General features: G+C 43.4%; 2 protein-coding genes across 4 annotated transcripts in view; one reads left to right on the top strand and one right to left on the bottom strand.

The window, feature by feature from the left end:
- The first annotated feature begins 1,841 nt into the window (after positions 1 to 1,841).
- Positions 1,842 to 12,255, top strand: LOC110489796. 3 transcript variants are annotated; one of them, XM_036944059.1, is made up of 17 exons: positions 1,842 to 2,034; positions 2,517 to 2,635; positions 2,776 to 2,911; positions 7,445 to 7,532; positions 7,652 to 7,732; positions 7,866 to 8,003; positions 8,246 to 8,354; positions 8,455 to 8,533; positions 8,760 to 8,865; positions 9,197 to 9,392; positions 9,682 to 9,715; positions 9,810 to 9,913; positions 10,374 to 10,398; positions 10,509 to 10,616; positions 11,249 to 11,377; positions 11,540 to 11,663; positions 11,920 to 12,255. In XM_036944059.1, exons 1-17 carry the CDS (start codon positions 2,009 to 2,011, stop codon positions 12,091 to 12,093), a joined length of 1,776 nt encoding a protein of 591 aa, XP_036799954.1. In that variant the 5' UTR covers positions 1,842 to 2,008; the 3' UTR covers positions 12,094 to 12,255. The 3 variants fall into 3 exon arrangements, with proteins under 3 accessions (XP_036799954.1, XP_036799953.1, XP_021418389.2); XM_036944058.1 differs by having other exon boundaries at positions 11,881 to 12,255; XM_021562714.2 differs by having other exon boundaries at positions 1,843 to 2,034; positions 8,309 to 8,354; positions 11,881 to 12,255.
- A 9,630-nt stretch (positions 12,256 to 21,885) lies between these two features.
- Positions 21,886 to 27,185, bottom strand: part of si:ch211-276f18.2 (glucose-fructose oxidoreductase domain-containing protein 1) — a 39,918-nt gene continuing 34,618 nt past the window's right edge. The window contains exon 2 of the mRNA XM_021562724.2: positions 21,886 to 25,718. Coding sequence (XP_021418399.1) covers positions 24,796 to 25,718 — 923 coding nt within the window. The 3' untranslated portion in view covers positions 21,886 to 24,795. The remainder of the gene's footprint in view (positions 25,719 to 27,185) is intronic.

Raw genomic sequence — 27,185 nt, 5'->3', positions numbered from 1 at the left:
GGATTGCACCATGAGTCAGAGGCTGGAAGAGGAGGATGAGAGGGAGGTGGTGGGAGGCTTGGAAAGGTTGGTACTCAGTACTCACCAGGAAAGGATCCATCCTGTTGCGTGGGATTACAATGTTACCATGTTACCCCCTGCACCTGGAGAGGCCCAGAGATGGTGGGAAAAACCATCAATGCTGCCTGGAGGGGTCGCCTCAGGACAATCACCCCCCCTCCCTCCACGGGGCTCCTAGCCCAGAGGTCCGTCCCTGAGCTCCTAAGCGAAAAAACAGAACCGGGCTGTCTCAATGTGTGGCTGTCCTCATAAAAACCCTCAGTACCGTACAGAAGATTACACAGAGAGCATCAGGGCTTCATATTTTTTTTTTCCACCTTTATTTAACCAGGTAGGCAAGTTGAGAACAAGTTCTCATTTACAATTGCGACCTGGCCAAGATAAAGCAGAGCAGTTCGACACACACAACAACACAGAGTTACACATGGAGTAAAACAAACATACAGTCAATAATACAGTAGAAACAAGTCTATATACGATGTGAGCAAATGAGGTGAGATAAGGGAGGTAAAGGCAAAAAAAAGGCCATGATGGCAAAGTAAATACAATATAGCAAGTAAAACACTGGAATGGTAGATTTGCCGTGGAAGAATGTGCAAAGTAGAAATAAAAATAATGGGGTGCAAAGGAGCAAAATAAATAAATAAATAAACATAAATACAGTAGGGAAAGAGGTAGTTGTTTGGGCTAAATTCTAGATGGGCTATGTACAGGTGCAGTAATCTGTGAGCTGCTCTGACAGCTGGTTTTTAAAGCTAGTGAGGGAGATAAGTGTTTCCAGTTTCAGAGATTTTTGTAGTTCGTTCCAGTCATTGGCAGCAGAGAACTGGAAGGAGAGGCGGCCAAAGAAAGAATTGGTTTTGGGGGTGACCAGAGAGATATACCTGCTGGAGCGTGTGCTACAGGTTGGTGATGCTATGGTGACCAGAGAGCTGAGATAAGGGGGGACTTTACCTAGCAGGGTCTTGTAGATGACCTGGAGCCAGTGGGTTTGGCGACAAGTATGAAGCGAGGGCCAGCCAACGAGAGCGTACAGGTCGCAATGGTGGGTAGTATTTGGGGCTTTGGTGACAAAACGGATAATGTGACATGATTGAATGACTTGTCTTCACTGTTTATCAGTCTCCACTACAAAGGTAATTTCTTTGGTTAGGCCTGCAGAGGTGTCAATACAAGATATAGTCTCAAAGAATCCTGAAGAAGAGTCAGACTAATTCAAAAGGTCTGCAGTAACCAACCTTGGGCTTCAGTAGCCTACCTTGGGCTTCAGTAGCCTACCTTGGGCTTCAGTAGCCTACCTTGGGCTTCAGTAACCTACCTTGGGCTTCAGTAGCCTACCTTGGGCTTCAGTAGCCTACCTTGCGCTTCAGTAACCTACCTTGGGCTTCAGTAGCCTACCTTGTGCTTTAGTAGCCTACCTTGAGAGCAGTAACCTACCTTGGGGCTGTAGTAAGCTACTTTGGACCTAGTTTGACAGACTCATTAAATGACAGAAAGAATGTCCTAAGTGACAACATATAAAGTGTTACAATTTTTTTGCGGTGTGTGATTTGAGGTATATTTGAGCAACTCTCAAGTGTAAAACTTCGGCCGGGACATAAACCTCATAGTCCAATTTACTGACAATCTTAGCATTAACATTTGCTCCCCCTGCTGGACATTGTTGGAATACTACTCATTACCACTGAAAATGAACATTTTATTCATCATTTTACCATACCAATTTAGGGGCAGTGGCTATTTTCCAATTTGTCAATGCACCCACTTAATATTTTTAAGCGCAACACTGACACGTTCATCTGGAAAATGTTTCTTTCATTGTAGGTCAAATTAATGAGGGAAAGGAGTGGCGCGCGTTCACCGGTATGATAATCGAAATGACAGAACACGCTTTGTGACGCGATGAATGTAAAGAACGTTGTTGACGTTCCTTCCAAATTGCTAACAGATGACTATCAACACGCTTGCCAAACGGTAGGATTTTCCTAAAGTTTATCTTTGTTGCAAAACTTATGTTTGCAGGCCTATTTAATTTTCACCTCATGTAATGTAATTGACGTGTGAAGAGCGTGGCCAAATGTAATCTTTTGGCCAGGTGCTTCACCTACTGTTTATGCCTACACAATTATTTGAGCACAAATAATAATTCACAAATATAGAATCATGTTACAAGACTCGTATTTAATGACTCGTGGTAATCTTGTAAACAGTTCATGTAGGCACAACCTTTATTTGAAGCAGAAGTTTATTAGCTGAAATGTGTGCTGTTGGCCGGCTATTAAAAAGGACAGGCAGCTATTTGAGATTGCGTTTATTGAAGTAATACAGCATATATCCATTTTTTACTTCCCAAGGCTTGCATGTACACTCACACACACGATAAATTAAACAAATAGAAATGACCACTGATTTGCAATATAAAGACGAATACATTACTACCTTCATTTGTCAACCAGCCTCCTGTCCCCCTCCGTCCTCATGGCTGAAGAAATCAGGAGAATAGCTGCTCTTATTGAGAGAGACCAAGAGCTCATCACTTACATCAAGCACAAGTTTACCACCGACTTCAAAAAAGGTGAGCAAATGGCCCTACTAGGCTACTGTACAATGTGTCACAATACTTCATGAAAAGCCACTTGAGATAATGGATGACGTTTGAATTAATGCAATGAATTACTACTGACTGTTAGCACATTTTGCTTTGTGTTTTCCAAGCGCACAGCTACTTACCTGAGAAGGTTGTCACCCGCAGTGACACAAAGTATGTCCTCATACAAAATGGCCAGGCCAAGAAGAACTATGACAGGAGACAGGAGATGCTCAGAAGAGGCCTTTTCTCCCCTGTTAACAAGTATGACATGTTATATCCTTGATCATTTCCTACACTTTAAAGTTCAGTGGATTCTGAAAGTATTCAGACCCCTTGACTTTTTCCAAATTTTGGTAGGTTACAGCCTTATTCTAAAATTGATTAAATATTTGTTTTCCCCCTCATCAATCGACATACAATAACACATAATGACAAAGAAAAAAACATTTGACAGGTTTGCTAATTTATTAAATATAAAAAACTAAAATATTACATTTACATAAGTGTTCAGACCCTTTACTCAGTACTTTGTTGAAGCACCTTTGGCAGCGATTACAGCCTAGAGTCTTCTTGGCTATGACGCTGCAAGCAACACCTGTATTTGGGGAGTTTCTGCCATTCTTCTCTGCAGATCCTCAAGCTTTGTCAGGTTGTTGGCTGGAGAGCGTTGCTGCACAGCTATTTTTCAGGTCTCTCCAGAAATGTTAGATCGGGTTCAAGTCCAGGCTCTGGCTGGGCCACTCAAGGACATTCATAGACTTATCCTGAAGCCACTCCTGCGTTGTCTTGACTGTGCTTAGGGTCGTTGTTCTGTTGGAAGGTGAACATTCACCCCAGTCTGAGGTCCTGAGCGCTCTGGGGCAGGTTTCCATCAAGGATCTCTCTGTACTTTGCTCTGTTCATCTTTCCCTCTTTCCTGACTAGTCTCCCAGTCCCTGCTGCTGAAAAACATCCCCACAGCATGATGCCACCACCACCATGCTTTACCTTAAAGATGGTGCCAGGTTTCCTCCAGAAGTGACGCTTGACATTCATGTTCAATCTTGGTTTCATCAGACCAAAGAATCTTGTTTCTCATGGTCTGAGAGGCTTTAGGTGCCTTTTGGCAAACGCAAAGTGGTCTGTCAATCAATCAATCAATCAAATTTATTTTATATAGCCCTTCGTACATCAGCTGATATCTCAAAGTGCTGTACAGAAACCCAGCCTAAAACCCCAAACAGCAAGCAATGCAGGTGAAGAAGCACGGTGGCTAGGAAAAACTCCCTAGAAAGGCCAAAACCTAGGAAGAAACCTAGAGAGGAACCAGGCTATGTGGGGTGGCCAGTCCTCTTCTGGCTGTGCCGGGTGGAGATTATAACAAAACATGGTCAAGATGTTCAAATGTTCATAAATGACCAGCATGGTCGAATAATAATAAGGCAGAATAGTTGAAACTGGAGCAGCAGCACAGTCAGGTGGACTGGGGACAGCAAGGAGTCATCATGTCAGGTATTCCTGGGGCATGGTCCTAGGGCTCAGGTCCTCCGAGAGAGAGAAAGAAAGAGAGAATTAGAGAGAGCATATGTGGGATGGCCAGTCCTCTTCTGGCTGTGCCGGGTGGAGATTATAACAGAACATGGCCAAGATGTTCAAATGTTCATAAATGATCAGCATGGTCGAATAATAATAAGGCAGAACAGTTGAAACTGGAGCAGCAGCACAGCCAGGTGGACTGGGGACAGCAAGGAGTCATCATGTCAGGTAGTCCTGGGGCATGGTCCTAGGGCTCAGGTCCTCCGAGAGAGAGAAAGAGAGAAGGAGAGAATTAGAGAACGCACACTTAGATTCACACAGGACACCGAATAGGACAGGAGAAGTACTCCAGATATAACAAACTGACCCTAGCCCCCCGACACATAAACTACTGCAGCATAAATACTGGAGGCTGAGACAGGAGGGGTCAGGAGACACTGTGGCCCACTCCGAGGACACCCCCGGACAGGGCAAAACAGGAAGGATATAACCCCACCCACTTTGCCAAAGCACAGCCCCCACACCACTAGAGGGATATCTTCAACCACCAACTTACCATCCTGAGACAAGGCTGAGTATAGCCCACAAAGACCTCCGCCACGGCACAACTTAAGGGGGGGGGGGGGGGGGGGGGCGCCAACCCAGACAGGATGACCACATCAGTGACTCAACCCACTCAGGTGACGCACCTCCTCCAGGGACGGCATGAGAGAGCCCCAGTAAAGCCAGTGACTCAGCCCCTGTAATAGGGTTAGAGGCAGAGAATCCCAGTGGAAAGAGGGGAACCGGCCAGGCAGAGACAGCAAGGGTGGTTCGTTGCTCCAGAGCCTTTCCGTTCACCCTCCCACTCCTGGGCCAGACTACACTCAATCATATGACCCACTGAAGAGATGAGTCTTCAGTAGAGACTTAAAGGTTGAGACCGAGTTTGCGTCTCTGACATGGGTAGGCAGACCGTTCCATAAAAATGGAGCTCTATAGGAGAAAGCCCTGCCTCCAGCTGTTTGCTTAAAAATTCTAGGGACAATTAGGAGGCCTGCGTCTTGTGACCGTAGCGTACGTGTAGGTATGTACGGCAGGACCAAATCAGAGAGATAGATAGGAGCAAGCCCATGTAATGCTTTGTAGGTTAGCAGTAAAACCTTGAAATCAGCCCTTGCTTTGACAGGAAGCCAGTGTAGAGAGGCTAGCACTGGAGTAATATGATCAAATTTTTTGGTTCTAGTCAGGATTCTAGCAGCCGTATTTAGCACTAACTGAAGTTTATTTAGTGCTTTATCCGGGTAGCCGGAAAGTAGAGCATTGCAGTAGTCTAACCTGGAAGTGACAAAAGCATGGATTAATTTTTCTGCATCATTTTTGGACAGAAAGTTCCTGATTTTTGCAATGTTACGTAGATGGAAAAAAGCTGTCCTTGAAATGGTCTTGATATGTTCTTCAAAAGAGAGATCAGGGTCCAGAGTAACGCCGAGGTCCTTCACAGTTTTATTTGAGGCGACTGTACAACCATTAAGATTAATTGTCAGATTCAACAGAAGATCTCTTTGTTTCTTGGGACCTAGAACAAGCATCTCTGTTTTGTCCGAGTTTAAAAGTAGAAAGTTTGCAGCCATCCACTTCCTTATGTCTGAAACACATTCTTCTAGCAAGGGCAATTTTGGGGCTTCACCATGTTTAATTGAAATGTACAGCTGTGTGTCATCTGCATAGCAGTGAAAGTTAACATTATGTTTTCGAATAACATCCCCAAGAGGTAAAATATATAGTGAAAACAATAGTGGTCCTAAAACGGAACCTTGAGGAACACCGAAATTTACAGTTGATTTGTCAGAGGACAGACCATTCACAGAGACAAACTGATATCTTTCCGACAGATAAGATCTAAACCAGGCCAGAACTTGTCCGTGTAGACCAATTTGGGTTTCCAATCTCTCCAAAAGAATGTGGTGATCGATGGTATCAAAAGCAGCACTAAGGTCTAGGAGCACGAGGACAGATGCAGAGCCTCGGTCCGATGCCATTAAAATGTCATTTACCACCTTCACAAGTGCCGTCTCAGTGCTATGATGGGGTCTAAAACCAGACTGAAGCATTTCGTATACATTGTTTGTCTTCAGGAAGGCAGTGAGTTGTTGCACAACAGCCTTTTCTAAAATTTTTGAGAGGAATGGAAGATTCGATATAGGCCGATAGTTTTTTATATTTTCTGGGTCAAGGTTTGGCTTTTTCAAGAGAGGCTTTATTACTGCCACTTTTAGTGAGTTTGGTACACATCCGGTGGATAGAGAGCCGTTTATTATGTTCAACATAGTAGGGCCAAGCACAGGAAGCAGCTCTTTCAGTAGTTTAGTTGGAATAGGGTCCAGTATGCAGCTTGAAGGTTTAGAGGCCATGATTATTTTCATCATTGTGTCAAGAGATATAGTACTAAAACACTTGAGTGTCTCTCTTGATCCTAGGTCCTGGCAGAGTTGTGCAGACTCAGGACAACTGAGCTTTGAAGGAATACGCAGATTTAAGGAAGAGTCCGTAATTTGCTTTCTAATAATCATAATCTTTTCCTCAAAGAAGTTCATGAATTTATCACTGCTAAAGTGAAAGTCATCCTCTCTTGGGGAATGCTGCTTTTTAGTTAGCTTTGCGACAGTATCATGTTCCTTTTACTGAGGAGTGGCTTCCGTCTGGACACTCTACCGTAAAGGCCTGATTGGTGGAGTGCTGCAGAGATGGTTGTCCTTCTGGAAGGTTCTCCCATCTCCACAGAGGAACTCTAGAGCTCTTTCAGAGTGACCATCAGGTTCTTGGTCACTTCCCTGACCAAGGCACTTCTCCCCCGATTGCTCAGTTTGGCCGGGCAGCCAGCTCTAGGAAGAGTCTTGGTGGTTCCAAACTTATTCCATTTAAGAATGAGGGAGGCCACTGTGTTCTTAGGGACCTTTAATGTTGCAGAAATGTTTTGGTACCCTTCCCCAGATCTGTGCCTCAACACAACCCTGTCTCGGAGCGCTACGGACAATTTCTTCAACCTGTTTTTGCTTTGTCATTATGGAGTATTGTGTGTAGATTGCTGAGGATTTGTATTTATATAATCCATTCTAGAATAAGGCTGTAATGTAACAAAATGTGGAAAAAGTCAAGGTCTGAATACTTTCTGAAGGCACTGTATAGTATGAATTAAATGTTATTCATTTTCAACTGTGATGGTATCCGTGATGTGTGTGTGTGTGTGTGTGTGTGTATAAACGTTCAACTTAAAGTAATGCCTTGTCCCTTGGATAGACCATACAAAACAGTGGGAATGCTTTCCTCTGACAACGTTGATCTCTTCTCAACCTGGTTAACGTCAGAGGATCAGGAGTCACTGAAGGTGACACACCCTCACACACACATCCGTATTCACGGACACACACACATAATCAACTCATTGTTTTGTTTATACAGTAGTTGTTTAAAATGACTGGTCCTCACTCAGTCATTCTATGGCAGACACACTGGGACAAGAAGTTTGGCAAAAAGTCAGGAGGTGGAGTGATCTCCAGCAAATTCACTCAGGAGAAGGCTAAAAAGGTGAGAGAGAGGGAGAAGGGGGAGGGACTTAACTCTAGAATTGTGACCAAACATAATTCATTATCATGTAGTAAATCCTTCTTCATTATCACATTTCATATATTTGAATAGTATATATTTCAACACTCTTTAGGAGAACGTCACAGCCCCTCCAATGGAGAGCCAGACCCTGGATGGCTTCCTCCAGCTGAAGCACTACCTGAGGGAGATGGCCTCCATTAGACGTGCTCTCCACGCTGGACGCCCCCTCATATGTTGCCTCAGGGACCAGGTAATGCACTGCGGGAAAAGGGAACTCAGGAAAAACCCAGTAAAGAAGAAGAGGAAGAAAAAAAAGTATATTTTGATTAACTTCAAAATGTGTTTTTGTTTAGTTCCCCTTAGTTATTAGAATTGTTGCTGAGTACTATTATGGCACTGAGATGTGATTGTTTGTTCTGGACTTCCGGCGATGAATTCCAGCCTTTGGGTTCTATTCACTGTTGAAAACCTCATTCTTTTTGAACTGTATAGAATTTTAGGACCACTTGCTGTAACACGAAGAATACATGTCTCTACTATGTTCTCATTGTAAAGGATAAACAGTCATCGCTAATGACATCATGTGACCGAGCCATGTCAGGTTGGTCACCTAAAGCACAATGCAGAATGAATTACAATGCTACTACTACATTCTACTATGTTGACCCCATCCATGCACTCTGATCCTTCTTTCTCTTCAGCTGATAAAGAGACTGTGCCACCAACCCCCATGACCATGAACCAACAGGCACTGGACCCAGAGGAAGAGGAGAACCTACAGTACGTTGTGCACTGTCCCTGTTTGTTTCTCATGAATGAAGTTTGTAATCAAACCAAATACTGCTACGACAAATAGATTGCTGCAGTTTTATCCATCATACTCCCATGCAATGCTGGATTTTTCTTATTGATAAGAAATGTTCCTCATAGTTCTGTCTGGGACTTTCTGGTGGCCTTTTCCCCTGCTTGACATACAGCATGTTGTATTTCCCTGTTCTCTTCATAGGAGGATACAGTACAGGAAGCAGAAGCTGTTCTCAGAGAAACTGCAGTGGATCTACATGGTCCTGTGTGGCATCTCTCACATGAGAAACAAAGACCTAAAGACACTGGTGAGACTCAGCTAGTACAACAAAAACAACTAAATACACAAGAAAAACGATAAAACAACATGTGTGTGACGTATTATTAGGATTTCTGGAAGACCAGGGAATTTATTGAAAGTTCCTGGGATTTTGCAACCCTATCTATTATTACTGTATGTTGTATTGTTAATATAGGGAGCTTTTCCAAGCCACTGTGCTTCTGCCTCTGTAATGCTTGCTCTTTGGTGTTTTAGGCTGGGTATCTGTAAAGCACATTGTGACAACTGTTGATGTTAAAAGCGCTTTATGAAATACATTTGATTGATTGGTGATTTAATACTGACATCCTGTATTCCAGGTTCCTCTCAACAGCAACTATGTGAATGTCATCATGAAGGACACAGAGAAGACCAAAATCATCCTGAAGCAGTCACACAGCTACTACAACCCTCCAGTGAATGCCATCGGACGCCTGGTGTCTCTGGCCCCCGATGACCGTCACAACGGCACCCCTGACGTGTGGGACACCTTCATCGGTCACCAGGATGCCGCAGGTGACAGTCTGTTTCCTATATACAGTATATTGTTTTGTGGTTTTTTCATACAAGCCCTCTTTGTTTCCAACCTCACCTGCACACCTTCATACCTTGTTTTTATTTTATCTTCACTGTTTGTCTTTCACTTTTTTGGTGTGCAAATAAATTCAATTAAACAATAATACATGCTGACCTAATCAATTGGATAATTGGACCACCTATTGGGTGTCACATGATTCGCGATATCCAAATAGCTTTGAGTGTGCATCTTAGCCGATCATTAAACTGACTCTCTTGTGGATTTCAGAGACCTCAAAGATGACAACCATCCGAACCACAGGGTAAGAGAATGATGAACAATAATTGACATGACAACATCAGCTATTGCTGATCTATCTCTCCATACTGTAGTACATTGCTGGTCTATAATCACAGATATAAAGCTCTGCAGTCTGGGCCCAGGCGTAAGGTTGGCCAGCGAGATCCAGACGGAGATGGAGACATACCCCCATGGCTACTACTGCTGCTGGATGAGAACAGTCAGTCTATACAATACCACACACAACAACAACGATGTGCCATGTTCCCACTTAGCAGACACAGCCATTGTGGCTTTGTAACACTTATTGATGTGATTATTGCCTTAAGGCACAGGAAATACATGCAACCAACAGTATCATAGTGAGACTAGACTCCATGTGCAGTGTCACCCTGGTTACATTGTGGCTTGTGGGTTTTTGGATTCTGCCACAGCATGAATTCCTGATGGATTGTGGCATTTGTGTGCCTCACCAACTACGTGCCACCCTTTGCCAAACACATCACTTCAGTACAAATCCCTTGAAATGGCAAAAGGATATGTTTGTTTTGGGAATGACAAGGCTTTCGTTTGAGCCATAGTATTTTTACAATGTGTTCTACAAAGATGAATCCGTTCACTGTTGTGAATACAGTATCTCACGTTTTGCTTCTATAGTCACCTGTTTTCTTTTCCGACAGCATCCCTAGAGAAGAAAACAGTCAAGTGAGTGTGAAACAAACCAACAAAATGTATTTATCTGTATGTAAAATGGATCATTTATTCACATGGTTGAGATGTAAAGATTAAGCTGCTCTTTTCATTCCCTCACCTAGGCCTAGAGTAGACCAGTCAGCCATGCTGGAGAGAGCCAAGGTCCAATACCTGAATGTGAAGAAGGTTCTTAACATCCAGGTCAAGTCAGGAGTGTTTGAAAAGAAAAAGTGAGGAGGACACTGTCAGCCCTATGACTTGCTGTAGTAGCTCATTGTATTCACTAGAACTATACATTGTGATCCGTGTGGATTTTATATGTTCAATGTTGTTTTTATGCCCCTTTGCTGTGAAAACCAATTGCCCTCTGGGACAAAAAGTTGAAACTTGAAGTATCTACATGTCACAGTCAGGTCGTTTTTATAGAGGATCATTTGTTCTGGATGATGTTCCTGTTAATATAATACATGCCATTCAGCAGGGGGCTTTTATCCAAAGCTATTTAGTCATGCATGCATACATTGTATGTATTGGTGGTCCCAGCAGGAATCGATACCCACAACCTTGTGTTACAAGTGCCATGCTCTACTGACTGAGCCACACAGTACCACACCTGTTGACATAGAGGGTATATGAATAGGAAACCATTCAAGGAACAATTGATCAGTTCTCTGTCCCCAATGGCAATGACAGGAAGTAGTAACACAACCAATTTGAAAACAACATAAAACGAGTTGGTTTCAGGCCCACCTTTTCACTGGGAATCAAATTTATGGATTAAAATGTAATGACCAAAAAGTGATACTTGGTCGTCAAAATGCCCTACTCGGCGACTCATTGTAGTCCCATTCTCTGTCCTCAGGTACCGTGAGGAAAGGATGAGAACTCTTTTCGATGCTCTAATGGCTTCCAAGACCGATGCTGGTCTGTCTTCGCTCCTTGCCTCTCTGAAGAGTGAGCTGAAGGAGCCCAAATCCACCACTGGTCTCTGGTAGGTGCTTTCTCCCCTCTCTCATACAAACATCATGTGGTGTAACTCAACCATTTCAAGTTGCTTGAAACTCCTTGACTGCTTTTTCATCTTCACTTCCTGTAAGAAAATGTTATAGAATTATAAATGGAACAAAATAAATGTTAAATCATGTATGAACAGGTTTGCAACACTGCAGAGTGAGGCCACAGAACTGTCCGGAGACAGAGACCCCAAATATAACAGCATACTGCAGAAGATCTCAGCATTTCAAAGCTTCTCCAACAAAAGGGTCCCCTACTCCCAGGTATGGAAGTCTTTGTCACAGAGAATAGGCAATTGTGTCCAATCTATGCATTGCATTTTGAAATGTTCCCCCTTCCTAGAAGACACAGAAACATACTCAACCTGGGTTGTATTCATTAGTGCATACCGTAGTAAAATGTTTTGTAACGGAAACTCAGAACAAGCGGTTTTTACTGGACAAGAATCACCCTGTTTGTCTGTTTTTTTCCCATTTGGAGCCTAATGAACATGACCCGGTCTCTCATCTACCTCTGAAGGAGAAATTATGTCTCCTGGTCCTCTCCATGCCAGCCAATCAGCTGCTTCGACCAGCCATACAGGAAGCACTGCTCTTCCTCACCGAGAAAGTCCTGCTGCTGTTGCCGCGGCAACTCAAACAGTGGTACCAGTACCTGAAGCTGCCCTTCCCCACCAAGGAATCCTCCTCCTAAAAACAAATAATATCCTGATATCTTTACTTCACTGCCTGTCTACAATGTGGGCCTTGGACTGAGAAGCCTGGGCTCTTGGTGGTATAGCTGATGTTGAGGGCTCAGGAAAAGGCTTCATGAAATATGTTTGCTGGTTCTGTCAATAAAACACCTTAACATTTAGTATCTCTGAATGTTTTTTATAATATATTTTTGAATATTACGCTATTGTGAAGCCCCATCGGGCATGGTTTAAGGTTTTAATTTATTTGCACCAAAGAAAATAGGTGATAAACAACAATACAGATGAAAATAAATGCAGTCACAACAATAATACATTACATAAATTCTTTAATCCCAACCCATTGGAATGTCTTTGTTAACGGTCTTCCCGCTGAAACTCTTAACACGTTCAAAAAGCGAATACTGGATCAATATTTCTAACATAAGGGCGTGAGGAATGATCAGAAATGAGCTGTAGAAAACTGTCATATTGGTTTTTATTTTGTGATGTCATCAAAAAAATTATAAAGGAAATACAGTAACTTTAAAAGTACTTACACTACAGGTATCAAGTCTCCATCCATACATAATGTTGGACATGAGAAATTATGAAAGTATTTTTGTTAACATATGAATTGTTTTTTTAGTAGGTATAATAATCTATTTTTGTGGATATCTGAAGTAGGTGAGTAAATTTGTTCTTATACTTTTTGTAATTTGCCGAACTTTTTATACAACTTGATACTGAGGATTCTTTGAGACCGGTTGGAAACCAATGTTTCCAGAACCCTTCTGCTGCTCTCTTACGTGGTTTAACTAAGGGAAAGCAGTGGTGAAATACAGAGTTGAAAGATGTGAGAAAAGTCTTGAAAGCAGACTCCACATCAGCCGGATCTATAAACACTCATAATTACTTTTGTCAAATATTCTACATGTACAGTGCCTTCGGAAAATATCCAGGCCCCTTGAATTTTTCAGATTTTGTTAGGTTACGGCCTTATTCTAAAATTGATTAAATATTTTTTTCCCCTCATCAATCTACACACAATACCCCATAATGACAAAGAAAAAACAGTTTAAAAAAAATTTAATTAAAAAAATTAATTTAATATCGCATTTACATAAGTATTCAGACCCTTTACTCAGTACTTTGTTGAAGCACCTCTGGCAGTGATTACAGCCTCGAGTATTCTTGGGTATGACGCTGCAACCTTGGCACACCTGTATTTGGGGAGTTTCGCCCATTCTTCTCTGCAGATCCTCTCAATCTCTATCAGATTGGATGGGGAGCGTTGCTGCACAGCTATTTTCAGGTTTATCCAGAGATGTTTGAACGAGTTCAAGTCCGTGCTCTGGCTGGGCCACTCATGGATATAGACTTGTCATAGACTTGTCCCGAAACCACTCCTGCGTTGTCTTGGCTGTGTGCTTAGGGTCGTTGTCCTTTTGGAAGGTGAACCTTCGCCCTAGCCTAAGCACTCTGGGGCAGATTTTCATCAAGGATCTCTCTGTACTTTGCAATATTCATCTTTGCCTCGATCCTGACTAGTCTCCCAGCCCCTGTTGCTGAAAAACATCCCCACAGCATGATGTTGCCTCCACCATTCTTCACCGTAGGGATGGTGCCAGGTTTCCTCTAGAAGTGATGCTTGGCATTCAGGCCAACGGGTTTCAATCTTGGTATCATCAGACCAGAGAATCTTGTTTCTCATGGTCTGAGAGTCTTTAGGTGACTTTTGGCAAACTCCAAGCAGGCTGTCATGTGCCTTTTACTGAGGAGTGGCCTCCGTCTTGCCACTCTACCATAAAGGCCTGAGTGCTGCAGAGATGGTTGTCCTTCTGGAAGGTTCTCCCATCTCCAGAGGAACTCCAGAGCTCTTTCAGAGTGAGCATCGGGTTCTTGGTCACCTCCCTGACCAAGGCCCTTCTCCCCCGATTGCTCAGTTTGGCCGGGCGGCAGGCTCTAGGAAGAGTCTTGATGGTTCCTAACTTCTTCCATTTAAGAATGATGGATGCCACTGTGTTCTTGGGGACCTTCAATGCTGTAGAAATGTTTTGGTACCCTTCCCTAGATCTGTGCCTTGACACAATCCTGTCTCTGAGCTCTACGGACAATTCCTTCAACCTCATGGCTTGGCTTTTGCTCTGACATGCACTGTCAACTGTGGGACCTTTATGTAGACCGGTGTGTGCCTTTCCAAATAATGTCCAATCAATTGAATTGACCACAGGTGGACAAGTTGTAAAAACATCTCAAGAAACATGGTCACTCTTGTGGGCTTATACAGTGGCAAGAACCCTTTGGAAATACCTGGATTTCTGCATAAATTGGTCATAAAATCTGATCTGATCTTCATCTAGGTCACAGCAATAGACACACAGTTTGCTTAAATTATTAACACAAACAATAGTACGTTTGTCTTTATTGGACACACTGTGTGAACATTCACAGTGCAGGGTGGGAAAAGTATGTGAACCCTTGGATTTAACTAGTTGAGCCTCCTTTGGCAGCAATAACCTTAACCCAATGTTTTCTGTAGTTGTGGATCAGACCTGCACAACTATCAGGAGGAATTTTGGACCATTCCTCTTTACAAAACGGTTTCAGTTAGGCAGTATTCTTGGGCTGTCCGGTGTGAACTGCTCTTTTGAGGTCATGCTACAGCATCTCAAATCAGGTTGAGGTCAGGAACCTGCCTGGGCCACTCCAGAAGGCGTATTTTCTTCTGTTGAAGCCATTCTGTTGATTTACTTCTGTGTTTTGGGTTGTTGTCCTGTTGCATCACCCAACTTCTGTTGAGCTTCAATTGGCGGACAGATAGCCTAACATTCTCCTGCAAAACGTCTTGATAAATTTGGGAATTCATTTTTCCGTCTGATAGCAAGCTGTCCAGGCCCATGATGCTCCCACCACCATACTTTAGTTGGGATTAGGTTTTGTTGTTGGTGTGCTGTGCTTTTTTTCTCTCCACACAGTTTTGTGTATTCCTTCCTATAATTTCTTCTGTCCACAGGATATTTTGCCAGTAGCGCTGTGGAACATCCAGGTGCACTTTTTCATACTTCAGATGTGCAGCAATGTTTTTTTTTTGGATAGCAGTGGCTTCTTCTGTGATGTTCTCCCATGAACACCCTCCTTGTTTAGTGTTTTACGTATTGTAGACTTGTCAACATGTTAGCATGTTCCAGAGATTTAGTGTCAGCTGAAGACTTACATATGATTCTTGTTAACCTCATTGAGCAATCTGCTCTGTGCTCTTGCAGTTATCTTTGCAGGACGGCCACTCCTAGGGAGAGTAGCAACAGTGCTGAACTTTCTCCATTTATAGACAATTTGTCTTACCGTGGACTGATGAACATCAAGGCTATTAGACTCTTTTGTAACCCTTTCCAGCTTTATGCAAGTCAACAATTATTAGTCTTAGGTCTTCTGAGATCTCTTTAGGTCGAGGCATGGTTCACATCAGGCAATGCTTCTTGTGAATAGCAAACTCAAAGTGAGTTTTTTTATAGGACAGGGCAATTTTAACCAACATCTCATCTCATTGATTGGACTCCAGGTTAGCTGACTCCTGACTCCAATTAGCATTTGTAGTCATTAGCCTAGGGGTTCACATACTTTCCCCAACCTACACTGTGAATGTTTAAATGATGCATTCAATATAGACAAGAAAAATACAATGTGTGTTAGTTTAAGCACACTGTTTGTCTATTGTTGTGACTGGTGACTCAAATTGGATGACCAATTTATGCAGAAATCCAGGTAATTCCAATGGGTTCACATACTTTTCCTTTCCACCGTAGATGAGGGGATATAGTGAGCTGGAGTATTAAGTATTCAAAAAGTCAATGTCAGTGGGTGGTTCTCACTTCTAAATAAATGTAAGTTGTAATCCCCCAATAGCAAACAAATGTTATCTTCATTATTAATCCAATGTCAGAATCGGGATATGCATCCAATTACCACTTACCATCGAAAAATGAACAGGAGTGATTTTCTATGAAAAGAGATTCAACATCAATGTTATCAGATGTAAGTGCGAGGCCCTCTCTGACTAAGAATTTAAATTGTTTATGAACAAAAATGGACACTGTTCCTCCCACTAGAGGTTCTACAGCGGTGAACAGCATTATAAGGTGACATGTTATAAAGCACGTTGACGATGAAAGAACATTTTACAGCAGTGGTGGCCAACCCTTCTGGAGAACTACTGGATGTGCAGGCTTTTGCTCCAGCCCCTATCACACCTGATTCAGTCAAAGTTCTGATGAGCAGCTAAGTGTAATCCAGTATGTTGTTGCAGGGCAGAAATAAAACCCTGCACACACAGCAGCTCTCCAGGACGGTATCTTTTTATAATCTAGCTACAGACCATGAAAGTGAAACATAAATATTAAAGTATCTACAATACATCATAATCCCCTCAGGCTTTGCTACACGCACACACAATCTCAAACCGAGGGGGAGAAAATGTGAACCGGTGTCTCACTACCTGAGTGTCACTCACAGTGAAAGGAGAGAGGGGGTGTTCAAAGTAGTGTGTGTATAGTAAGTGTGTGTGGTTGAGTGGAATTAAAGGTAGAAAAATGAATGTGCGGATAATGCAAAGTACATTTAAATGCCAGTGATATTGGAAATAGAGAAAGCGAGAGAGAGAGAAAGAGATGATTTGATGCTCCTACAAAGAACCGTGGCAGGGTTTTATATCCCACTCTCCCACTTTATCAGAATGTTTTAATGGCCGCATCAATCTGGGTTAATCTCATCCTGTCATAGTGTCAGAGGATTGAGATGACTTTAATATGGAGAGTGAGAGACAGAGATTTGGAAGCAATAGAAAGAGAAGCAAGAGAGACTGTACTGCACATCAAATACGTAAATCAGTCACAGCATATTTGTTTTGGTGCGTTTGATTTATACATTTGATGTGCAGTACAGTCTCTCGCTTCTTTCTCTCGCTCCCAATCTCTCTCTCCCCCCACGGGGCATCATTCTCTCCATATTAAAGTCGTCTCAATCCTCTGACACTATGACAGGATGAGATTAACCCAAATTGATGTGGCTATTAAAGCATCCAGATAAAGCAGGGGAAGGGGGGGGGGGGTAAAACTCTGTCACAGTTCTCTGCAGGGGCATCAAACCATCTCTCTCTCTCTCCATATCACTGCCATTTAAATGTACCTTGCATTACCAGCAGATTGCTCTAGCCCCCCTTAAGATCCTTATAAATTACCACGGCCACACATTTCATTGATGTGAATTTACAGCGGGTTTTAACCTGCTTTTTATGCATTGCACACCAGAGGAGGCTGGTGGGAGGACAGCCTCATTGTAATGGCTGGAAAGGGATATATGGAACGGTGTTAAACACATCTAACATATAGAAACCACGTTTGACGCCATTCTGCAGGGAAATTGTCTGTTTGATGTTGTTTGGTGGAACTGTGGGCCTTAATTCATTCCTTTTGGTCGTTTCCCCTTCACATTTTCTACCGAGTTGAATAGGAGGTTATCTGGGGTGAAACATGAGGGAGACAACTTTTACAAGAGCTGCAAATAAGGAGGCAGAAACCTTTCAGCTTACAGAGTCATTGCTTACACATGTCCCACATCTGATTTAGTCCCAGATTAGAAGGAAGGAAAACCACAAGCCCTAAAATAGTGTCATTAAATAGTTCTGCATTATGTTGATAGTGGTTGTGGAGATAACAGGCAGTTTCTATTCCAGTCACTAGGTGGCAGCAGAAGGCCTCTGTCAGCGCCTCCTTAGAGAGATGGTCTTTACTGAAATCAGGAGGTTCAAAACATCAATGTGTATGTCAGTATTCAAGCTAATCTTACCATTCTGGTTTGCCGCAACTGGAAAAGGCTAATGTGTGTGAAGAGATGGAGGGAGAGGAGCGTGATGAAGGGCCTGAGTAACTACTGATATGTCTGAGTAATTCCAGACTATGTGCAGTGATAAGGCTGTGATGCAGTGAAGAAAGGAAACCATGACAAGGTGTAGGTAGGTATCCATTTTTTTTTTTATCCCTAAACTGCAGCATCGGACAAGTTTTAAAGCAGTAAACCATGTTACAGGCTTTCATGAACACCAGGGAACAAGACACATTTCCCCCCCAGCAACACACACACATTCGCTTACTATTAACACACACACACAATAGCGATGCAGAGCACTGGAGCGGGGAGATCAAACAGTAGAACACTGACAAAGGGTTCACAGAGCCAGCCCAAGGAATGAATGACGACTCCATTAACAGATGCACATGATCATGCCTTTCCATATTCCACAAAGAGAGAAATGAGGACCGTTATTAATGTGACACCCACCACCTCTTCTCAACCCAACTCCCAAATCACAACTGTCATTTTGATATATAGAAAATATAGATATAAATATATTCCTACAGTACATTCTCTAGTTTAAGACTGATTAATATGAGCCTATTGGTTCAAAATATTTACAAAAGGTCCATGCGTCCACGATATACTTATAGTATAATAAATAGTCAACAAACATTACAGCATCAAGACGGATATTTCCTTCAACATGAACTAAGCAATTGAACGGTACAGCAAACTGTGATTATCAGCATTTACTAACCTGTTGGGAAGGGTTCCGGTGTGCGTGTGTCACCCTTTTCAGCGGTCACCATTGTCACCACTTCTGACCTAATGAGCCCAGTAAACAAAAGGGTCCGGGAGTCTGGGACTACCAGATTGGCTACTGCTTGATTGGCTACTCCAGCCTGGAGTCAAGAAAATGGACACTAGGGCAAGTAGGAGTAGTTTAGGGTTTCCTCAGTATGAAGGGAAACAGTCACCCAACTAACAGCAGTAGTCATTTGTTTAACTGACTATTGCCATCATGTCTACATTGAGATAAGACATAACATATCAAATGACCATCGTCATCATCATCAATACAATTACAACAATTATTTTTTCATCAAAATAAGCAGGCTTAATGTAAGCTTCCTTGCCCAGTGGTTGCTTTGTCTGTGACATAATGAATGACAAAGGACATTTTGTATGGTAGGTGAAATGTGGGGGAAATATATCAATATCATATGTCCTCTTACAGCTTAAATATAAGAGGCTATTTAAACAGAATGGTGAACTAAATGCTAAGGTAGCAGAGGTCTGCAGAAGCACCAAGTGAGTTTGTCCTCCAGGCTGTCTGTGTGAGTGTGTGTGAGAGAGAGGCAGACAGACAGAATAAAAGAGAGTGAAGAAGAGAAATGTTGAGAGAGGAAGAAAGTGTGTCAGTGAAACAAAACACAGACAGAAACAGAGACAGGAAAAGGAGAGAGAATGAGTGGGGGGAAAAAAATCCAAGATGGGCTGAGTTTTGGCATAGTGGCTGCCACAGTGGTTGCTAGGTGACAAACTGAGGGTGCACAAGAAGCACCTTCTTTGAGGTTGCTTCTCTCATTATGAACAGAGTGACCCCCTTAGGGCACTGAGGGCAGGGAGAGGGGGAGGGGAATTGCAGAGTCAGGTGGCCAAACCACATTTGAGTCTTTGTTTCCCAAATCTATCACACATAGCTAGATTACTAGCTATACTGAAGCAGGAAACCCCAATCTCCTCAAGTGTTTGTAAATGCTGGCACAGCAAGGAGATCTAAAATATATACATTTCATCAAACAACGCAGAAAAAGCACACACACTCTTAACATTTTGAACTGTAACATCTCCCCCGTGTTTCAAGTTTTGTTATTTTTTGAAGCCAAGAGCAATGACAATAAGTAATGTGACTGGTCTTCTTTTTTCCCCCATACTAGACAGACAGTGACTACAGTGTCTCAGACAACGGCACCCCTACAGTGCTCTCAGGGTAATACCTTCAGGTACAGTGATACACGTCTTCCAGTTGTATTGACCGCAGTAGTAATACTCCAGGTGTTGCAGCTTTGATGGTAATACAGCAGTTGTCCATTCAAATCCATATTCATTTTATCATAAAACATAACCAATATTAGCTGATACCTGAAACATACACTTTATATAAAAAAAAAAAATGGCATAAAGAAATTATATCACGGGTGTCAAACTCATTCCAAGGAGGGCAGAGTGTCTGCTGCGGGTTTCTCTCGTCCCTTGAACTTGACTGATGAATTAAGTAAATAGTAAGGAACTCCCCACACCTGGTTGTCTAGGGCTTAATTGAAAGGAAAAAACAAAACCTGCAGACACTAGGCCCTCCGTGGAATGAGTTTGACACCCCCGGATTAAATTCAAATGTATAAATCAATCAGCAGACATCAGATGCATGAAATCTTATAATTTCAGACATTAAATATTCAACAACTTAAATACCCAACCCATTTTACATCAACTGCCCTGGATATTTACACTGAACAGAAATATAAAACACAACATGTAAAGTGTTGTACCCAAGTTTCATGAGCTGAAATAAAACATCCCAGAAATGTTCCATATGCACAAAAAGCTTATTTCTCTCAAATGTTGTGCACACATTTGTTCACATCGCTGTTCATGAGCATTTCTCCTTTGACAAGCTAATCCATCCACCTGACAGCTGTGGCACATCAATAAGCGGATTAAACAGCATGATCATTATATAGGTGCACCTTGTGCGGGGGACAATAAAAGGCCACTCTAAAATGTGCAGTTTTGTCACACAACACAATGCCACAGATGTCTCAAGTTTTGAAGGAGCGTGCAATTGGCATGCTGACTGTAGGAATGTCCACTAGAGCTTTTGCCAGAGAATGTAATGTTAATTTCTCTACCAACGTCATTTTAGAGAATTTGGCAGTACATCCAGACCAAGTGTAACCACGCCAGCCCAGAACCTCCACATTTGGCTTCTTCACCTGCGGGATCATCTGAGACCAGACACCCTGACAGCTGATGAAACTGTGGGTTTGCACAACTGAAGAATATATGCACAAACTGTCAGAAACCGTCTCAGGGAAGCTCATCTGCATGCTCGTCGTCCTCACCAGGGTCTTGACCTGACTGTATTTCGGCGTCGTATCCGACTTTAGTGAGCAAATGCTCAACTTTGATGGCCACTGGCACACTGGAGAAGTGTGCTCTTTACGGATGAATCCCGGTTTCAATTGTACCAAGCAAATGGCAACGTATGGCGTTGCTTGGGTGAGCGGTTTGCTGATGTCAACGTTGTGAACAGAGTGCCCCATGGTGGCGGTGGGGTTATGGTATGGGCGGGCATAAGCTATGGACAACGAACACAATTACATTTTATTGATGGCAGTTTGAATGCACATAGAATCCGTAACGAGATCCTGAGGCCCATTGTTGTGCCATTCATCACCTCATGTTTCAGAATGAGAATTTTTTTATTTTTTCACCTTTATTTAACCAGGTAGGCTAGTTGAGAACAAGTTCTCATTTGCAACTGCGACCTGGCAGAATTCAGGGCCCCATGTCGCAAAGATCTGTATACAATTTCTGGAAGCTGAAAATGTCCCAGTTCTTCCATGGCCTGCATATTCACCAGACATGTCACCCATGTTTGGGATGCTCTGGATCGATGTGTTTTCCAGGTTGCGACAATATCCAGCAACTTCGCACAGCCATTGAAGAGGAGTGGGATAACATTCTACAGACCACAATCAACAGTCTGATTCAACTCCATGCGAAGGAGTCGCGCTGCATGATGGAGGTCACACCAAATACTGACTGGTTTTCTGATCCACGCCCCAACCTTTTCGTTTAAGGTGTCTGTGACCAACAGATGCATATCTGTATTCCCAGTGATGTGAAATCCATAGATTAGGGCCTGAAAAATGTATTTCAAATGACTGATTTCCTTCCATGAATTATAACTCAGTAAAATCCTTGCAATTGTTGCGTTTATATTTTTGTTCAGTGTAGAAGAAAATGGTAAGGTGCCTCTAGAGCAGTGATCCTCAAACCTCTCCTCGGGGACCACCAGCCATTCCACGTATTTGATCTATTCCACCTGATTCAACTTATCAACTAATCGTCAAGCCCTTGGTTGCATTCCCCTGGTCAGAAGTTGCATGACTCAACCAATGGTCACGTGCCACCTCATCAACTGTGCCGTCGGGCACCAGATTGCTCTAACATATGTGGTTATCTGATACGCAAAATACCCATCCAGGCATTGTAATAACTGGCATGCGTCCTCAATGTCTGGGCAGAGAAACACAACCCTTGACGAGGTGAATCAGGAAAACATTTGGGGGTTCCAGAGGAGAGGTTTGAGGAGGACTGCTCTACAGCACCGTAGCAAGATGTAGGATTAAGCCTAAATACACATGGGTGCTGGATCAAATCGGCAAAGGGACTCCTCTCTACTTTGCATTGATCCTTTCTCCCCTACATTGATATTCCATGATAATAAGTTTGATTCAGCATATGTTATAATGTGAAGTGTTCACAAGGGTTTTCTTCAAGTGTTTGATTTAATTTAGTCCCTATTTCTTTCCTGTCATATATGTAAAGCTATAGAGTTTTATCCAGACTGAAAGACTGGGGACTAAACCACGGTTCCTACGTCCTCCCTATAAGGCCTCAACGGGGGACTTCTTCTCCTGTTCTCTGGGTGCAGCTTTAGAGTAGCATTGTTTGAAACAAGGCCATTGACCTGGGATAGGAATATAGGGGACTAACAGAGAGAGTTGGAAAGAGCACATCTTTAGACGTTGCTCTATATCTCCATCCTTTAAATGGCAAAGTCCATCAAGTAACCGGGGGGGTTCTTATACCATAGTGTGCAACTTTGGAGAGTTTATTCCAGTATAATTTTTTCCAGGTTTCATTGAAAAGATCAAGGCATGTTTATGGTATAAAGGTCCTCAGTGGACAAAGGGGAAAGTCTACAGTATTGATAAGCTATTATGATCTGCAATGATATAACAGGTGACATCTTATCATGTTTCTATGCAGAACACATCATGGTCACCCATCAGAGTGAGATAGTATTTACAGAACTTGGGAAAGGTCAGCGGGCATGTGAGAAGCTTGTCTTGTTGGCTGAAAAGCTACTGAAAAAAATAACTTGCACAACACAAATGCCAAATAAACTAACTGGAGCATGGTCAGAAAAATATGAACCGTTCCAAAGCCCACTGTCAAACACAATATAGCACATCGATGAAACATGAATACAGGGCAAAATGGCCGACTGGACAGATAACGATTAAATAGCTACAAATCTTAAAATGGCTGCACCTATCAACATTTATTACAAATTAGGATCACATGATTAAAAAATGTCTATATACTCCAACCAAAGTAGTCATTGTCTTCAGACATCCCACAGTATGGACCAACACACAGAGAAACTGAATACTAAAAGGCCTCTCTTACCTCAACTGTCGCCCACGAACTAGACTTCTTCTCCCGACACAGTACGAAATCAGTCCAAAATTAAAAATAAATAATTTTATACTGAACAGTGTGTGTATCAAAACATGTTCCAGTTCCTGTCTTTTGCAGATAGTTTAAAACCAAATAACATACATACAGTACATTTATATCATGACACATTTTAAACCATATTCACTATTTTGTATTATACAAGACCGTGGAAAAGTAGGCAAATGCAGATGGTGATATACAGTAGCATCATTTGAGAACACAATCAACATTGGGGAAACAATAAGATCGAGCTTGAATAAATTACAAAAATGTTTTGGCTTCGTGAAGTTATGCTACTGTACTACCATTATCTCTTGTAACCTGTGTGGATAGTGATGTGGATAGTGATGAGGTGAAAACCAGAGGTCTTCTCAAAAAAAAAAAAAAAAAAATAGGCCATGTTCTACTTGCCCTTCTGTTAGTAGTACTAAGCTACATATTCACACAAACTATAAGAGTCACAAAACACTAGCCTTTACAAGCAGATGGGAATGTTTCATGCGTGGAAGTGTCCCATTCATGCACTATCCCAGAGGGACACTATTACTGATTGTTTCACTCTACATCGTTGCTGTTGTGTAAGAAGCTTTATCGCATGCACCGCTAACCTAGCTGGCTAAGCTAAGGATATTAGCTTGGCAACAGGCATGCCCTTGAGATTGAAAACATGGGGATAGAAAACATGTGCCTAGGTTTTACTCACAGCATAGCATGGGATTGCACCACCATCCACAGATTATGTGTCGGTCTATTGCATATGGACGTTACTACAAAAACGAGAAGCAGGCAAAAAAGGCATTCCCTTGATTCAGGCAGGATGACATAATTCTGAGTGCGAATGAGTGTGGACCCATCACACTTTTTTTTTTGCTTAGGATGACTTAATTCCACTAGCCTGGAGCTCTGATTGGATTTATTGCATACTTAACCGGAGGAGTGGACCTCACTAAAAGCCCTACCAGACAAACAATTGATTTCGCTGCGTTTTTCTTCTCTGGTTTCACACACAGCAGACATACACAGAGACAGGGTCCGAAGCCCCCTGGGGATTAAACATTCACCTCTCTAGAGGTACAGTTAAACCACTGTTGTCCCGAGTGTAGCATCCATAGCAACGCCTTTTTATTTTTGGAGGTGCTCTTTATTCCTCCACTTTCTCAGAGTCACGATGCACGGCGTAGTGATTCCAGAATAGATCATGCAGAAGAGAGGACAATGAGATTGGAGAGAGTTCATCACTGTTCACATCTTTTTTTTTAGCGAACCAATGAGGGCACAGTGACAGCTCTCTCACCCCCAGTCTCTAGCACCAGACAGCCATTTAGGTGCCAGTGCTAGCAGTAGAGCGACATCCTGCTGCGCCGCATGGCCTCGCTGATAAGGTACGCCGGGCTTACCTCGGGCTCCTCTTTCATCACCTCAATGTTCTGCCACTCGCCGCACTGGTTGGACTTCTTGATGCTGTCCACCACGCAAAGTGCGTACAGGCAGTCCTCAAATGTGGCCGCCATAGTCAGCGGCCTTTCATCCCACGTGCGCCGGTCGTCCTGGTCCTCAAAGGCCTGACGCACCGCCTGCACCATACGGATGGTTCCTGTCAGGTAGGGCGAAGGGATGTCACTGAAAGCCTTCTCCGGTAGGGAGGCCTTCTCCAGAGGGGTGCTGTCTTTCAGAAGTAGCTCCGGCCCTCCCTCCATGGTGTTCTTCTGGCCGTACAGGTCCGTGCCGCTGACCGTCAGCCGGCCCACTGTGCCCACCACGATCACCTCCTGGCGGAAGTCACCAGGCACGTTGAAGTTGAGTGTGACGGTGCAGCAGGCGCCGCCCTCCAGCACCATCTGGAAGGTGCAGAAGTCGTCACTGGTGATCTGTCGGATGCCGCAGATGTGCTCCGTCTGCTTGACGAAAGTCTTGAGGAAGCCGTGCACCTTGGCCGCCCGCTGGCCCGTGAGAAAGGTGAGCAGGTCAATGATGTAGCTGCCTACCGAGTGCAGCCCCCCACCGCCCATCAGGTCGTCACAGCTCCAGTTGTACTTCTTACCCAACAGGCTGCCGCTGTGGACCTGGGCCTCGCAGACCAGCAGCTCCCCCACGTAGCCCTCCTCCACTAGCTCCTTCATGCGTACGAAGGCGGGAAGGAAGCGCAGTACGTTTCCCATGATGCTCAGCAGCTTGGGGTAGTACTGGGCGGCCGACATCATGCGAAAGGCATCCAGTGGGGTGGCGGTTCGGTCACAGATCACATTCTTACCGATACCTAGGTAGTGGGAGAGAGAGAGGCCAATGTTACTCACACGTAGACATATCCTCCTCTCCATGAAAACATCACCTGAAGAGACATTAAATCAGTGCAAAAAACAGATACCCCTCACCCTGACTAGCTGACACAAATATTCCAACAGCCTCTCCAAAACTATATTAAACCCACGGGTCAACAAGTGATTCTGAAAATGAAACATGAGAAAACGTTCTAGAAGCTTTGTCAATACTGTTGTTTTTCTGAGAGGAAAGAGTCAGTCTGTCTGTCATGAGTGTACCTACTGTACAGATAGGGTTGACTTTAGACTGCTGTGGGAAGCAAATGAGAGTGAAGAGACCAAAGGGATGAGGAGAGGGAGAGAGAAACCTCATTAGGCCCTCTTTTAATTCCACTACTTACCAAACCCCCAGTGGTGCTGTGCTCACAACCTCATTACAGACATCTATGAGGAATACAGCTGCTGCAAAAAGAACGCTGGGCAAAACATAGCTTCTATCAACCATGTAACAGCAGAGGAGAGAGAGAGAGAGAGAGAGAGAGGCTATTCACACACTGCCCTGACTGTGCCACGAGAAAGGCTAAAACAATTAACATAGAGCCGCTAATAGCCCATTACACTATTACGCTCAAGGGCACATTACTCCGAGCTGAGCAATTACCCTATTCATAACTCTCAGTGTCTGCAGTGACTTTGAGAAACAAAATGGACACCAGACAGCCAATAAAATAAAAGCAATGGGGAATTGTGGGTGGCCAATCAAAAGATTGTATATACAAAAAAAAAGTTTAAAAAAAAAAAGACGCTCCACCACCGAATGGTAATGAAAGCGTTCTGGTAATAGAAGGCCAATGGATACCCCCCTACACCACCTGATTCCTGGCCAGCCTGCCCCCCATGAACACAATGCCCCCTGTAATTAATCCAGTCACATTGATGAACAGCAGGGGTGGGAAAACATCCAACCCCTTCAAACCCCCTCCTTTGCCCATTCCACATCCCAACCACCCCTATTTAGAGGCACCAATCACTTCCTAAATATCCCCCCAACCCATGTGAAGAACAGGCAGGCGGCACCCAGAGACGTTTTGGAACTGAAACTTCCCAGCTAATCTCCCATTAGCGCCAAACGACTAGATCCAGCCAGGCCAGGAAATTAATCCCCTTGACCCAGTTCTCCGGTGCGATGGAAAAAACCTTCCCCCTGGACAAAGGCACCGAGGCTGGCTACAGTGCACCCTTATCGAGGAGGCCTGACCCCAGGTCTGCACCCCTGTGAAAAGTTAAGCGCCGCCGGCACTCAGTTAAACAACTTGGCACATAGGCCTGCAGTGAGTGAGAGCTAGTGACAGACAGCCAGGCTGCTAGCGAAAAGCTAAACTGAGCCGGTCTTAGCCTAGCCTATAATGTTCCTGTCACAATTTCTCACGCCTATGAAAAGCGGCCCTTTTACAAATCCATTCTCA

The sequence above is a fragment of the Oncorhynchus mykiss genome, chromosome 15 (assembly GCF_013265735.2).
Source record: "Oncorhynchus mykiss isolate Arlee chromosome 15, USDA_OmykA_1.1, whole genome shotgun sequence".
NCBI classification, from domain to species: domain Eukaryota; kingdom Metazoa; phylum Chordata; class Actinopteri; order Salmoniformes; family Salmonidae; genus Oncorhynchus; species Oncorhynchus mykiss.
This window is presented reverse-complemented; position numbering and strand designations above follow the sequence as displayed.